The sequence below is a fragment of the Marmota marmota genome, unplaced genomic scaffold, assembly GCF_001458135.2.
Source record: "Marmota marmota marmota unplaced genomic scaffold, marMar, whole genome shotgun sequence".
NCBI classification, from domain to species: Eukaryota; Metazoa; Chordata; class Mammalia; order Rodentia; family Sciuridae; genus Marmota; species Marmota marmota.
The window spans coordinates 35512717-35529646 of record NW_026000005.1 but is presented as its reverse complement, the minus strand read 5'-3'; the positions used below and the strand labels follow the sequence as shown (position 1 = coordinate 35529646).

General features: G+C 38.5%; 1 protein-coding gene across 2 annotated transcripts in view; it reads right to left on the bottom strand.

Moving 5' to 3' along the window:
- Arpc2 (actin related protein 2/3 complex subunit 2) overlaps positions 1–16930 on the bottom strand; it is a 31153-nt gene that overhangs the window by 13723 nt on the left and 500 nt on the right. For both annotated transcript variants that reach the window (XM_015481365.2, XM_015481366.2), the window contains exons 3-5: positions 8560–8594; positions 6470–6582; positions 2469–2514 (exon numbers count right to left, since the gene is read on the bottom strand). In XM_015481365.2, the coding sequence (XP_015336851.1) occupies positions 2469–2514; positions 6470–6582; positions 8560–8594 (194 nt within the window). The remainder of the gene's footprint in view (positions 1–2468; positions 2515–6469; positions 6583–8559; positions 8595–16930) is intronic.

The window sequence follows — 16930 nt, the reverse complement described above, 5'->3', positions numbered from 1 at the left end:
CAGAGTTGGGTGTCTTTCCAATAAAATACATCCTTTTAACATGCTATTGCAAACCTTTTTTGAAAGGAGACAAGGAAGAAAATCCAAGTGTCTGCTCATATATACATTCCCCATAGCTTTTAGTTGTATATATTGTAAAAATTTCAAAGTTCTTTTTAAACACACTTTGCTGCATTTGATTTCTGCAATAATTCTTTGACAGCAGGCCAGATAAGGTTATTCTAATTTTACAGAGGGAAAGAGAGGTTCAAAGGAGCAGTGATTTGCCAAATGCAGCAGCATGACAGACTAGTACAGGCTCTATTTTGAGCTGAACAGAACGGGGTCCAAACTTGGACTTGTCCCCTTGTGACCTTGGAAAATTGCCTAACCTGGGCAATTCCCACATATATTAAAAAAAGGTGTAAGTAAATGGAGGAGACTACTGTAAATATTAACAGAATATATAGTATTTAAATACCTGGAACATAGCAGGTCATCAATAAATGGGACAGAAAAGAACTGAAATCAGTTTGCTGATCAATAGAACATTCTGCCTCTTACGGCATGTGGACTACAGATTCCAGAAAACAGGGCTGGGACCACTTGATTATATAATCAAGTGACTAATAAGTGCCCAAAAGCCTAGATATGTTTTTGTAAGAATACCAGTACATCACTGAGGATCATTTCACATTCTAGGCAACTGATTGAAATAATTTAACCAGAACTGTATTGATCTTAAAATTCTGAAAATCTCAAACTTATATACACTATTTTATTTTTTCCCAAGAGCATTCCTAAGATCTATGTTTTTTTTGCTGATCTACTCTCTTTGTGAGCATAGGCCATGTAAATCTATTCTAGGTAATTCTTAGCATATTTGTGGCATTCTGGTATTAAATAACAGTAATCATTGCTACATTTTGTGCACCTGAAAACCAAGCAAATAGAGATTTGCTGGGTCTATGAAATCAAATAAAATAAAACTATAACTAAAGTCTAACCTTAAATTTTAAGACTTCTGACATGAATAGGACATACTGAGAATGAAGAAAAGTAACAATCTATTATAGCCAGTTGAGTTTTCTAAACTTGCCTTAGTAAATCCAATAAACAAAGTGAAGAAAAGATGCTACTTTCACATGTTTATACTTTATACTTGTAGGAACTCAGGGTCTGCAATCTAGCAATATTTGTGCTATAGCAAGAGATGGAAGAGAAGACCAAGGGAGAGAAACACCAACTCCCTATGTTGGGATCTTGGCTGTGACAAGCATGCCCAAGAGTTCCAACATATGTTCTACATCTGTTTGTTTCTTTATTCCTCTCTGTTAAATTCTGGATTCCTTCAAGCCTACAGTGTTATTTATCTTGGTTTTTATTTCTGTGATACATTTGTTACATTAATTTGAGGATTAACAAATTTCAGTGTTCTTTATGGACTCCAAAAGCTTCCATCCATAGGCCAGGATGTTGCTCAGTGGTAGAGCACTTGTAGAGACTTGCCTAACATGTGAGGCCCTGGGTTTGATCCCTGGCAGCCTCTCAAAACAAAAACTTCACCCACAAATATTCCTAGTAACATGGCACATTCCAAAGGCACCTTTATTAGTCCCCCCCCACCCCAAAGCAAAAATATAGGAGACATAAATTCTAATGGGGGCAGGAGGCAGTCATGTTGTGAATTTATCAAATTTTAAGGGGGTCTGGGGAATAAAAACTAGCCAAAGTAACTCTTGGTAATAGAATAGGAGACACACAAACAGAGACCTTCCTTCTCAGAACAGTTTATCAGTCAAGGTATAAAGTAACAATATTTGAGGAATAAATACTATGTTCAAATGATCCTACTATGTGGATTCACTTGGGACCCTGCTAAACCCTCTAAGCTGAGGCATGCCATTGGGTCACAGGGGTTAAAAATGCTATTCTGTCTTTACACTTTAAACCTCCTTTAAAGCAAAAGAACACAGCTGTGTTACTCATGAATGGCATAGTGCATTTCAATTTCTTCAAAGAAACACATCTATCATCTCTCAGAAAAATGGATTGAAGAGGGGGCTGACATTTTTGTTACTTGAAAATAGTGTTGACGAATATTTCTATTTCTTCTCCAAATATGCAGTGTACAGGGAAAGGTATTGCCAGGGACTGTGAGTGGAATCAATATTTGCTCATTAGTCTTTTCAAAAGACATTTTAATCACCATACTCAATAGAGGTGGCCCCCTGGCTGAAAGATTAAGGAAGAACCATTTTTAGCCCCATCATGAAAATGCTAATAATAATCATGAATTCTGCATACTCCACTATGTATCCGTAAACAGACTGCTTTAAAGGTTACTTTTATGGAGGAAGTGGAACGAGGACTGGGCCTCTGCAGACAAATGAATAGTATTTAAATAAAATCCTTTGGTTAGGAAAATCATAATACAAACAGGACACGTCTCTTCATGTTATTTCATAGTTGCTCACATGACTACATACCTGATTCCGGATTTACCAAGAAACTCCCGTACACCCTCTTTAATAACTAGGAGGAGGAAAAAAAAAAGTCAATCCAAAGTCCATGATAATTTTTATATTTCTGAGGCTCAAAGTACTTGACAAGTTCTTCTCAGCTAGCATTCTTTTTAACTTTTATTTGGCAAGTGGAAAGCTAGAAGGGGAAGCAAATTTATCTAAGTCACCAAAGAGGTGCCTCTTAAAACTGGATTAGTTTAGGAGCTATCTTTCAAAGATTTGATTAGATTCGGATACTCTGTTCTCCTTCATATTCTGCATTGCACTCAATCATCTTTTGGTTTTGAGAGAGCAGAAGGATGACAATTGCTATCATAGAGAATAGATTGGTAGTTACCAACTAAATGTATGCCAAGCCACAACCCTGGTGAACAAATAAAAAACAGGATTGTTGGAAACTAATTTCTGTTAGCCTGCTATCTTAAATTTACTTAGCTCATAAAAAGCTTTTAAGACAGGACAGTAGATAATGGAATCTCAGTTACTAATAACTGGTTCAACAAGTTGGTGGCACTCTATCTGGCTTTGCCCCCAAACCAATACTTACTGCTCGTAGTTTTCTGGTTTTTTTTTTTGAAGTAAATGACAAAACCAAAGCCCTCTTTACACCTTCATATTTTTTCTGTCAGTAAGACTACTTCTCTTGGTGGAATCTGCTTCTCAAATTATATGGTTAAGGAGACATGCTTTTTATTTTGGAAGGCATGGTTCTGACTTAAAAGTTATATGGGGTACATCAAGCAGTGGACAAGCCGCTATTCGGAGATACAAAAGTAGTAGCTATTGGGCTGGGGCTGTGGCTCAGAGGTAAAGCACTCGTCTAGCATGCGTGAGGCACTGGGTTCGAACCTCAGCACCACATAAAGTAAAACAAAAACATTGTGTCTACCTATAACTAAAAAATAAGTATTAAAAAAAAAGTAGCTGTTCAAGTCAGTAACAATCTAATAAGCTTTTCAGCGTTTAGCAGTCTTTGTACTTTTAAGTCAAAATATAGACTTGGAATAATGACTAAAGCCCATTAAAAACTTATGGGAGGAAAGATGTCATCAGTATTCCTTAGAAGGTAAGGGCAATATAAAAATGAGGCCAATATACTAAAACTCAGTAGTATAACAGGTTGCAGAATTTTGTCAATAGACAGCCAGTCAATTTCTTACCTCTCTCACCACAAATAAGCCTTTAGTATTTTTGGGATACTAAAGAGTATTTAATCTATGCTGAATTACAAAATTAAAAATGAAAAACACAAGCTTTTGTGTTTTTAGTAGAATTTTAGTAGCCACAGAAAAGCACTGTAAACACAGGTAGCACCGAGTCCTGCTCCATGTAAGCAGGCCCTTGTCTTATTCACAGTTGTGTGCTCAGCAGAGCAATAACCATCTGAAGGAATAGTGTTTTTCTTTTCATCTTTGTCCAATGGACTATCTAGTATTAAAAACAAACAAAACCTAGGAATAAACCATATATTTTATGTTCCATTTGAAAAATTATTAAACAGTGAGGTTCTTCTCTAATAGCCCATTTTTTTGGGGGGGGGGGTGGAGGGGTGCTGGGGATTGAATCCAAGACCTTACATGCTAAGCAAACATTCTACCACTGAGCTATATCCACAAGTCTGTGCCTGTGCTTAAATATTCTTTAGAAATGTCTTTGAAATGGCCTGCAAATAGTCCACTACACAATTATTTCCTAGTATTTTACACATTTATTTAATAATAAACTTTCTAGCTATTTTCCAATAGCTAGAAGAAATTTCCAATCTGAAAATTTGGGTTATAGCATGGGTCCATGATCACACTGTTAAAGGTAACAGGTTAAGTAATGCCATGTGTCGTTCCTAGTTAGTGATCATATGGACACTATGAGGGATCTTTTACAGACAGGAACTGAAGGGATAGATTCAAAGGCACAGAGTTTATTGGTGGCATACAGTATCCTTCAGGTGTCCCATGTGCCACTTCTCCTAAAGGCTTTGGGAAAAGTAATATCCACATCCACAAGAGTTTGTGCTATCTATGAGTTACAATTCTGCACTGCATACTACTGTTACTTAGAGGTACTTGGAGGAAGGGGAAATCAGATGTGTGAGAAACCACAGTTCCTTCAATTTAGTTTAACTCTAAGCTTACTCAGTCATTACTAAAGAGTCAGGTTTATACCCTTTTCAACTCCTCTGCACCCTCTCCTCGGCTTTACCAGCCATTCCCTATTACTTCACTTGCATTTTTAACTATGATTCACATTTAAATTTGTGCCATCTCTCTCAATCTGACACCAGGAGATGGATGGAGGCAACCTGTCACTCATCACTGTTAATGTTCCCACACAGCAGCGAAGGCGGATTAAAAAGCCTTTTAAAATGGGCCCATGACAAAGTAACAAGCTTCCTGTGGTTATCACAGGCTGGTCACTGTTCAACCAAGGCAGGGAGCCATTTACTGTGCACTTAGTTCCAACACTTAACATTACTTACTCCACCCACTTGAGTGGGTGGGGCTGGTTCTTTGACCCTTCTGGTAGAGACAAGAATAGCAATATGTTCTGTAGTTCCATTGTAAGCAAAGCAAGGAATGGAAAGAAAATTTAAGACATCTAGTTCAGGAGGTGGGGAAGAAGTTTGGTGGAAGAGTGCTTGCTAGCATGTGCAAAACAAAACAACTACTTCAATGCTGCATTCTCTTCCAGGATTATTACGGCACCTCGCTTTTTAGAAAGGGTTGTCTATGGAAAAATGATTATACAACTTTTTAGTTATCTGTTCAAATGTTCAACACTTCCTTCAAGCAGTTGTCTTGTTTACTTGTGTTCTTTATCTGGTGAGAAGAGTTAGTTACCAACTTTACAAGACTAGGTCTTCCTCTTAAAGTACCCTGAATCCAAATTCTATAAATGTTCCTTCTTTCCTGGAACTGGGCAAATCAACTGCATGTGAATAACTAAGGGAAGTGACTATCTGTGGCTACTGGAATTCCCTTTAGTTAAGACCAATTTTAGTTTTTATATAAAAATATTTATTGTTTTGGACTATACTCCTTTACAAAGAGACTTTCATTATTTAATTTTAAAATTATTCAAAAGCTACTATTTTAGAAAGGAAATATTTATTTATTTCCTATATCTTCATTCAAAAGAGTAAGGCGAGTCTAGTTTGTTAAAACTAAGAAGTTTGAAAACTGATTCAGGAACTGAGTCATACTTCCTGCTTTGAGACCCAACCACAATGTGTGCACACTGGTGTAACAGCGTTTTCTTTCTTCCATAAATGGCTTTCCCTAGAACAACTACAGTTCAACAGGAACCAAACCTACTACTTCAGCTACTGCAAGACAGCAGTGTATCAGGTATGGCCATCAAGAATTTCACAAGGCTTGGACATTTCTTGTTTCTCCTAAAATAGTTATAAGGAAGAAGAGGTATTTAAAGAAGCCAACTCTAAAGAACAGCAACTTAACTTAAAGGGCAATAATTTGTACCTAAACTTGCAGAATAAGAAACTAAGAGTATAAAATTTAAGCCTTGTTTATATAGCTGCCTTGATAATGCGATAAAAATAGAAGAGAACCTATCTCGTTCTTCTGGTAGCTACTTTTGTACTAGTCAAGAACATATTCTTTGCTCTGTTTTTGGAGAACTAAGGTGTTTTGCTTTTATAAAATCTTGATCCTTTGTTATCTGAAAAAAGGCAAATCCCTAAAGTCTAATTCAACTTTGGTTAAAGAACATCTTTATCTCTCCAATATAAAAAGCAAGCAAATAAAGAACCAAAACCTTTTCTAGAAAACATTTCTTTACATGATTATATGAAATGGAGTCATATGGGAAATGGCTGGTGGGCAAGCTATATGGAGTAGCTGGTGCCCATGAGGGTGACTTAGGGTCATGGATCTTCTAAGAGTGGCAAGCTGCCCACAAAATATGAAGAAGAAACAAAAGTCCTAAGGAAAATGATGTGGAACTCTTACCTCATCAGCACCATGTGCCTGAAGTTCCTTGTAGAATTTCAAAGAAATACTGACCATCACTTTCGTTTTGTCTCCATTAGGATTTGAAATGTGATAGAGGACCCCATCAAAATCTGTGAGGAAAGTAAGTAAGATTTCTTACCCTGAGAATAGGAAATAATCTAAGTACCTACCTTAGAGCAGGCCATAAGGAAGACTTCTGATAAACAGGCATATAAGTAAAATGAAGTCTGCGGGAAGTCAGCAGAAACAACGGCACAGATTTGCTCAGTGCCAAAGCTTTTCTTACCCTAACCACAGCTCGGTGCTAAGGGAACTTATTTAAAAAATTTCAAAGAAACCCAAAGCCAACAATAACAACAACAACAACAACACCCCCTCCAACACTTCTATTGTAATGCTTTTTTTTTTTGGTACTGGAGATTGAGCCCAAGGGTGCCAATCTTGTTTCATTTAGAACCCTCCCCAATGATTTATTTTGAGGTGAATCCTAGACATCATGCCATTTGACCCATGTATACTCCAGAACATATCTTCAGGAGATAAAACTATTAAAAAAAAAAAACAAAAACAAAACTATAAGCTGGGAATGGTGGTGCATGGTGCACACCTGTAATCCCAGCAACTCTGGAGGCTGAGGCAGAAGAACCACAAGTTCGAGGTCAGTCTCAGCAACTTAGAGAGACACTGTCTCAAAATAAAAAAGGGCTGAGGATGTAGCTAAGTGGCAGGTCTGATTTTTAAAAATACCATGTTAGGGGCTTGGGATATGGCTCAAGTGGTAGCGCGCTCGCCTGGCATGCGTGTGGCCCGGGTTCGATCCTCAGCACCACATAAAACAAAGATGTTGTATCTGCCAAAAACTAAAAAATAAATATTAAAAAAAAAAAAAAACTGTCTCTCTCTCTTTAAAAAAAAAAAAAACATGTTAGGCGTAATTTTTAAAAACAATTTCTTAATATTAAATATCCAGCCAATTGTCTCAAAAATTCTGTAAACATTACTGTTTTACCCAAGAAGATCTACTACTGCATATGGTTATCATTTAAGCCTCTTCTCATCTATAGGCCTATGCCCTTTTCAGGTGCTGTCTTCCTGCACTACAGTAGACTGATTTAGTCTGTGTAATTCTGAAGCTAGGTGCTGAGTGCCATTGCACAGACAGCTGGAAAGAGAATCAAAGGGAGATCTTACATTGCTAGTTAGTAGGAGGGGACAGAGACAGTGCCTGCCTTCCAAGCCACACATGGCACTTCAGAACTCTAGAAGTCTTTCAAGATCATCTAGTCAAGCACTTGTACTTTATAAAGAGTGATCATAAAAGTCCTTAAAGTTCAAAGAGCAAGAGAGTTGTATCAATATGCAATTCTTTTTTTTTCAAATATTTTATCTCTATGTGGTGTTGAGGATCGAACCCAGTACCTCATGCACGCTAGGTGAGTACTCTGCCACTGAGGCACAACCCCACCCCTCAATATGCAATTCTTTACAGGTATTGGAAACCAACAGTTATCTCTGACTTGAACAAGGAAGGTTCTAGCATGCTCTTGTCTCCCCACAGCTCTATATTTGGTACACTAAGACAATGGCTACTAGAAGATAATACTGTGAAACTTCCAAATTAAAAAGAACTTACTTACAAAATGAACCCCAAACTTCTAAGACACAAGTAATCTTATATAGTTTACCAAACTCCAAAGTCAGTTGTCAAATAATCAAATCCATGAAGTGGTCATCTAAAATAAAGACCTCAGCTGGGTGTAGTGTGCATATCTGCAATCCCAGTGACTCTAATTGCTTAAATAGGAGGATCATAAATAAATTTGAGTTCAGCCTCAGCAACTTAGGAAAGCCCTCAGCAACATAGTGAGGCCCAGTCTCAAAATAAAATGGGCTGAAGATCTAGCTCAATGGTAAAGCACTCCTGGATGAAATCCTTTGACTTCCCCCACTCTCAATAAAAATCAAACACCAAAAGAATCAAAAAGACTTGACAATCAAGGGACAGAATCCAAGATATCAGAGCTTATTATTTTAGGAATAATTTTATTTTCTATGTATCTTTTCTTAATAGTTTGAAAGACACTTACCTGCAAATGTTACTTCTACTGCTTCTGGTTTGTTTCTGTAAGACAAAAAAAGGCTTTCAGTTAACTGTACTGCTGCATTCAAGGGGACTAGGAAAAGCTCCTGTGCTTTACTTACAATTAGACCATTCTGTATAAACCTCAGGCTTACTGTTAAGTAGAGTATACAATTCATTTGTATACCTGAACCTTTGGACTTGCTTAAAGTGGAAAATAAAAAAAGGACAGCTATTTTTTTTTTTTAACCTGTTGTTTGTAATCTCTTACCATGATCAGTGCTCACTTTCAATTCTGAATCCAGAGAACATATATATGTGAACTACGAAACAACATCTTTTGGTCAATGCCCCCCCCCCCCCAGAGTGGTGATGGGGGCAACAAATTCAACCAGAAAATGGCTAAGTATAATGTAGAATGATTTTTAATTTGCTTAAAGTGAAAGGATGATTTGGGGCCATAAAACAAAACAGTAAGTTATGTTCTGTTTCAAGGACCATCTGCAAGTCTTCCACATATCCTTCCCTGCTCTTCACATCACCAAAATACTTAACACTCTCCTTTATGAATCCCTCTCTGGTTCTACCTTACTTCTGTTTTGAAATCTTAGCTCTGTGCTTATAGAGAGTATAGCACAAAATAACACTGAAATCCCTGAGAATAGTCAACACCTTTTCTAGCTTTTTCTTCATGCTCATGTTTTGGGACAAATTAACATCCTTACACCCTTGTTTTCTCATCTTGTCTATAAAATGGGAAAATACACATGCTCCCATTAACCTCATAGAACTACTACATATAAAACAAGATGTCAGACCTGAAAGAATTGGGAAGCAACAACAATTAACTACCTGTTACTTTTCCTTAGCCTGGCACACACACTTCTATCTGACAAATTTTGTTATTACCTAGAAAGCATGACATACATACCATCTATGAACAATAATGGTTAATTATCCCCCCAGTGAAAATTGTTTACATCTTCTCCTTTTCTTTAAAAAGCCAATAGTAGTAAATCAATGACGATGCTACTGCTTTAGTAGCTAGCTTCCCAGAACTCGAGTGATCTTGCTTTGTTTTATGAGCTAATAGACAGCATGGACGTATTTCCACATTAAAAAAAAATATTTATTTTCTGGTTGTAGTTGGACACAATACCTTTATTTTATTTGGATCAAACCCAGGGCCTCGCATGTGGAAAATGAGCCCTCTACTGCTGAGCCACAACCCCAGCCCGTCCACATTTAATTTTGTACAACTTGCTCAAGACCTCTCAGTCAAGTACGTATCTTTTATGCTCTTTCTGCTCTCTCACTTATGAAAGAAACAAGACAGATTTGCTCTCTAGGGAAATAACGGACTAGGTAACATGGTATTAAAAAATACTAGGTAACATGATTATTAAAAAGCTGAAGTAGAAACTAAACATCATCTTTCAAAAAATTGGTTTCTATTTAGGATGTAAATCCTGTTGGGGGAAAAAAAAATCAACCTATATGAATCGTAATACAAAGTTCCACCCTAGTCAAGCACAATGGCACACTATATTTCCAGCTACCCAGGATCACCAAGTTTGAGGCCAGCCTTAAGAACTTTGTGAGACACTGCTTCAAAATAAAAATAAAAAGGGCTGGGGATGTAGCTGAGTAGTAGATTGCTTGCTTTACATGCAAGGCCCTGGCTCTAATGCTCAGTACCACAAATTTAAAAAAGGGAGAAGGTTCCAAAGTCATACATATGTGACAAGAAATGTGTGCTGGGTTAGCGTATCCAGTGAACTTATGGAAAAGCTGTGGGTTTAGAATGTGAGAAAAGAGTTAGATGAAAATGTAAATCGTTTAAAAAAAAAAAAAAGAAAATGTAAATCGCCTCTGATCTTTCACTTTGAAACTGTAGCCAGGAAACAAGGACAAAGAACAACCATTCCTCACCTCTAGAAACAAAAGTACAAAACAAAGAAATGGCAACATTAATCTATGGCCCATTTGAATGATAAAAATTAAAATGATGTCCAAGGGGAAGATGCACAAAACATTTTTCCTGGAGAAGGCTAGCAGTGCTGAAGATTCAGAGTTTATAGAAGTCCACATTGCATCACTTAATAGATGGTTACTCAACCCAACACCCACCCTTTAACCTTTTGGCTTTACCTCAGTCAAAAAAGGGCTAAATTTCTTACTCTCCCTCTTTCAGAAGAGAAAAATCAACTATAAATAAAGAATCTTATGGTTCCAGGCTATAAACATTTGACTACAAAGGTTCTCCCCTCCTAAACATTCGACTCCAAGGCCCCCCCCCACCCCGCCCGGGCTTAGGCATAAAATACCCTGAGCATAGATTCCCACTGAGAAAAGTTGCTAAGATTGATCCCAAGTGGTTTGCTGTGTGATTTAGGAATATCTGTTAAGTCACTGCTATTAATATTTTAGTTTACTATTCATGGCTGAACAAAAGGTTTGAAGAAGAAAGGCTGCCAAGGACACAATTAGGTCAAAGGAGACTTCAGAAGTCATCTGGGAATTAGAGATCTGGAAACTCCATGTTCCTACATGGAGACTGCTCAGGGTGGAACCTACTATTAACAGGATTGTTTCTCGGTCCTAGAACTAGGTGTTGGTTGTTATCTTTCGTGGTTTAAAATTATGGCACAGAAGAGTAGATACAACTGGTCTCCAAGGGAAGAATATAATTTAACAGGCCAAAAAGATATTTACTGTTCTACCATTTGCTAAAGTTTCAGATATAGGGGGTGAGTTTAATTACAGAAAAAGTAAGACCGTCAGAGTTGATGGTTCCAAGTTCTGTCACTTACTGGCTATGTGACCGGTCATAGGCAATGATACTAAAAAGTGGTTGAGCCTCAAGTTCCTCTTTTATCACTGAGGATAAAAACACCTTCCTCACGGGCTGTCACGAACCCTAACTGAGATGATGTATGTTCAACAAAGTTTCCCAACCAGTGTCTCATGACTAAATCACAGATATACAGAGATAATGATCCCCACAGCCTTTAGAGTAGCCAGTGGCAGGATCTTTAGGCCAGACTATTTACCTAACTGGGCCATACAAATATGATATGTTCTGTCTGCGCCATATGGTAAAGAAGATCAGGAACAACAAGGACAGAAGCACAAAAAAGTCCTTAATACACACTAGTTACTCAATGTCTATATGCTCCCAATCCAGTTTTTCGATTCTAAATGGATCTACTATATTTTCACAGAGATATATTTTTTTGAAATTTAATCAAATTGTGTTAAAGCATATTAACATGCCGCCTCGTTCAGAAAATATCAGAAAATTAGTTTTTTTTCTCCTCGAATAGAGTCAGAGGAGACTAGACTGTGAAGTTGTGGTTGGGAGAAGTTTCAGGAATGGTAGCACTCAGAATCAGGAGTTGGTTAGCAGTGGTACAAGAAGAAATAAGACTCCTATTAGTATCAGACTGCTGAATCCTAGAACAAGCCAGCTGGATGGTCCTTAAATCACTGATTGGATAGCCCAAGATATTAAAACATGCTCAATTTATTCAGAGGGACTTCAAGAGCTCTTTTCTTTTCTTGGTTCTAGGGATTAAACTCAGAGGCACTCTACCTTTGAGCTACCCCTCCAGTCTTTTTTTAATAGAAAGGATCTGCCGGGCGTGGTGTACCCCTATAATCCCAGGAACTTGGGGGGCTGAGGCAGGAGGATCATGAGTTCAAAGCCAGCGTCAGCAAAAGCGAGGCGCTAAGCAACTCAGTATGACCCCGTCTCTAAATAAAATACAAAAAAGGGCTGGGGATGTGGCTTAGTGGTCAAGTGCCCCTGAGTTCAATTCCCAGTACCAAAAAAAAGGAGAGAGACAGGATCTTGCTAAGTTGCCTAGGCTGGTCTCCAACTTACCATCTTTCTGCCTCAGCCTCCCAATTAGCTGGGATTACAGGTGTGCACTATTGTGCTGGGCAAATTATTCTTTTGAGTTATTCTTAAAATACCTTAGAAAAAAATTTCTATTCTTTTTCTAAAGAAGCTTCTGGAATGTCAATGATTAGTCAACAAAGAACTCCTGGCAAGTGTATTAGCTAATCCTTTTTTTCCATTAAGGACTCTGCAGTTTTCATTCCTAAATGCATCCTAGGATCCAACTTCCCCCTGGAGCATGTGTCCCTCTTCGAGTTATCCAGTCTATGTCTTGAATTAGAGGGAATATTGCATTCAGCTCACTCTGATTACTCTTAAATCTTCTATAAGGCTAACATTATTATTTGTGAGGAAAGCCTATGAAGTTCATCATATTAGATAAGGAGTAGTCCTCTTCTTTGCTAAGCTATACCTCAAAATATGCAGAACAAAGAGATTTTTAAAAGTGTCAGAAGAGTGATAATCTTTTAATGAAATCAATAATCATTCTATATGGCTTCATTTATTCCTTCAAGAAAACACTCTATTGAGCTGACCATATACATATTGAGGATGCTGGGGAAACAACGATGACTTTTCAGTCCCAGCCCTATACACATAAGGTTTGGCTGAGTATAACTCTGGGGCTTCATACCCAACATGATCCCAAGGAGGCCAGAGGACAGGCAGCAGTATACTAGCTATAATGTCCTGTAAAAAGACCAACTACATCCTACTTCTTCTAAGTGCTTAAACAATGTCCTAATTCTGATTCACTTTAAACCAGTCTGACTCTCTGTGGACATATGCAGCATATTTGGGACTGAGAACAAGGTATCAGCAAGATTTAATTTATTCCTTTCTAAAATTTCTCCTCCCACAGTCCTCACCCACCCCAATTGGCACTGCTTGCTTACTGAGCTTCACTCCCCCTCACAGAACCACAGCTCTCCATAATATGCACAGGCTGTGTGGCAAGGAGCCAGCAGGCACTTAAAATCAACAGCAATTCGCATCTGACAGCATTTCCTTGATTCTGAACTCCAGACTGCAGCTAACTTGACAGGCCTTGCTTTTGAGGCTGAAAAGGTTCTTGGTGTGTACACAGCAACAAAAGAATTTAATTAATTTGCCAAATTACTTCTGCTTTAATTGTGGGTCTGGGTAAGAATTTCTAAATGAAAAGGCTATGCTGTTGGTAAGACCTGTATAGGATGTTATTTGCAGTGTTGGGTATAGCTTTTTAATCAGTCACATTTTGTTAATTTGTAAGGCTTCCAGGAAGACAATTTACTAATAATCATTCCTTTGTGAGAACACATATATAGATAGTTCCATTAAGCTAGCTATAATGGTAGCAGCATTGTGGTAGGAAAAAGAAGAAATTTATTTGGAATGAATCTTAAGCTTTGCCAGAACTACCTCTAAATTAAAAGGTAATTGTGACCTGATATATTCTTAGATAGTGTACATGGCAGAACTGCTTTACCCTAAAAGAAATCAAGACTTTTATTTATTTTTTAAATATTTATTTTTTAGTTTTTGGCAGATACAACATCTTTGTTTTATGTGGTGCTGAGAATCGAACCCGGGCCGCACGCAGGCCAGGCGAGCGCGCTACCCCTTGAGCCACATCCCCAGCCCGAAATCAAGACTTTTAGTAGAAGGTCAAGGCAAGAAGATCCAGCAAAATGATCTGAGAGGCATCATTAAAAAATTAACCTCTAAAGGAAATTAGTGCAATGGTATTCTGAAGTATATACCATAAAAGAACTTTCAAGACCATCTTAGAAAGGCTGGGAATGTAGTACTGGTAGAGTATCTGCCTAGTATGCACAAGGCCCTGGGTTCAACCCCAGTAGTCCAGAAAAAACAAATAAATAAACAAAAGACTATCTCAAGCATTCATTTTTGGTAGTTGGATCAGTGCCATTCAATAGAGCTTTCTGTAATAATGGAAACGTTCTATACCCACACTGTCCAAAACCAGTAGCTACTATCCACATATGGCAATTAGAAGTGTGACTGAGGAACTCAATTTTACTTTCTAAAAATTTTTATTTAAATTCAACCAGCCACAAGCAGAGAACGAACTACTGTACTGGACATTGTAGAGTTGGAATGTGTACTCAGGAAAAAGGTATGCTGATCTATAATTTCCCTAGTTGGTTTTTTCTGACAAGTACAAAATACAGGGTGGAGCTGACCTCTCCCAGCAGGTTCCCACACTGGCAAATCCTTTCAAACCTCCAGTGTTTCTCCTTTAAGTGATTCCTCTTCTTTAACTTCTTTCTCTAATCTCCACCCCAACACAGTTCATCCCTTGGTGCCTCTATAACTTTGCTAACAGGCTCTCTCTGAAAGGCCCCTTTTTTTCTATTGCTGCCTGGTGCTAGATATTGGTAGGATCCCATAAATGTTTATGATGCTCACACTAGTCATCCTTGCTGTAAGTTCTGGTACATGCATGCACCTTGATTAACACAGCACTACTTCACTGTTGCCTCACCTTACTGGTATGCTTAGAAACTCACACTTGCTTGGAAGTTAACTTCTGCTAGGTATTACATCTGTAATCAAAGGAAAATCCTACCTATATCATAATATAATGGTCCTTTTCAAAGATTTTCAAAATAATTTTCAGCAGAATGATTTGAACCCATTTATTCAAAGTCACATCTCAAAGGGGAAACAGGCCAGAATAAAAGACAAAACTTACTACCACCCAACCAATATTCACCACTACTACAAGGTTTACCTTTGTAAGAGTCCTCGAAATGCTAATTTCTAATTAAAATAGACTTGACAGCCTACTTTAATCTCTCTGAAATGCTGCTCTTTTTAAGAAGTTTTCTAAAAGAAAAAGAATAAAGTTCTGAATAGTATGCCATACTGTGAAATCACAAGTTATTAATATACAAATAAATGTAAACGTACTCTTACATTAAACGGCGTGACTTTACTTGAAAATAGAGCCATTTATCTCATGGATCAACTTATAACCACCCAGGCCTCATTCTTTACTAGTCTGGACTTGAGAATGCATTAAGATCAGTTGTGAAAATGCAGAAGTTAATCCAGCTTCCTCCTATGTGACACTGCTCAAAAAATGTGCATAGCAATCACACAAAGAGAACCTAGGCTGATTCACTTGAACATTTAAGATGTGAAGGGACTGGTAGAGACGCTGAAGGCAAGAAATCAAACTAAAATATAAGCAACTGCAAATCTTGGCAGGAAACAGCACTGCTGAAAGCATGCATTAATTCAAGGAAAGTAGTGCTTTGTTTTATAGATAAAATCTGTGACCTTATAAAACAGACAGGACCCACAATATATTCGATTTAAGTGGTGGGTTAGTACCTTTTAAAAATGCCTGCAAGCCACGAGTTCATTTATGACCGTGTAGAATTTCCCCTCTATCAAACCTCTCCCTCAGTGAATCTCTTAAGCACTTACTTTCCTATTTCTGGTTCTCGGTTCACCAGAAACAGTTTGCATTTATTTCCTAACTGTGAAACCAAGATGTGAATCCCCATCCTCACAGATGGGGAAATGAAGCAGAGGAACGAGTCACAGACGGCCAAAAAATTAGAAGCTAAAACACAACTCTTAACCTCATGTTTTAAATATTATATTAGAAAAGCAAAGCAGCTTTGGAGGAGGAGACGGTTCATCTTTGTGTTTGACAGAGAAGGTAGCCTTGGAATATGTCCCAAGGTTATCTATGAACTTCATAGATTCTGGAGGCTGAAGCGTGTAATTGGGCCAGGATTACTACAGAAGAAATCACAGACCAGGGTTTTGTTTAAAAATTTAAAAGATAACCATAAAGGCAAGGGGGTGGAGAAAGAGCATTAGAATCACAGAAAAGAGATAAGGAAGGGACTATTAACTTTGCTTGAGAAATAAATCTATAAAAATAGCTAGTGTCTCTCACAGTAGAGATCTGGGAAGAGAAGCTAGGAAGATGGCTTTTTTCTGGGGGCAAGACTGGGTCTACTTTCAGTCTTTCCCCTCCTGCTCCCTGGAGGACGTGGGGGTGGGAAACAAGAATGCCGGTGGTGATCTGGACGTGAACCACCTTCCCACCTCCAGCCCTGGGAATTCCTGAAACTACTTCCAACCCAATCCTTAACAGGCTCTCTCCGGGTTCGCAACAATAACGGGGAATATAGAGGGAAAGGGTTTCCTTCTCGCCCCAGAGGCACGGGCTCCTACGGCCAGAGTTGCGGCTCCTGCTGTCCTAACGTCCCACAGGTCTCCTGCCCTTTGGCATGCGCGCTGCTTCAGTCCACTCGCCGCTTCCGCATCCCTGCTCGAGCCTCTCCCCACGCATCTCTCCCCTCACCCCACCGCGCCCGGCAGTCTCCCACGTCTACCCCACCGGTGCAGCCCCTATGCCCTGCCGGGATCCCCATCTCTCTCCTCCAGGTCCTGGGGGCTGGACCACACCGGGAATTAACTGGGGTCAACTCTACCTCCCCCGCCACCC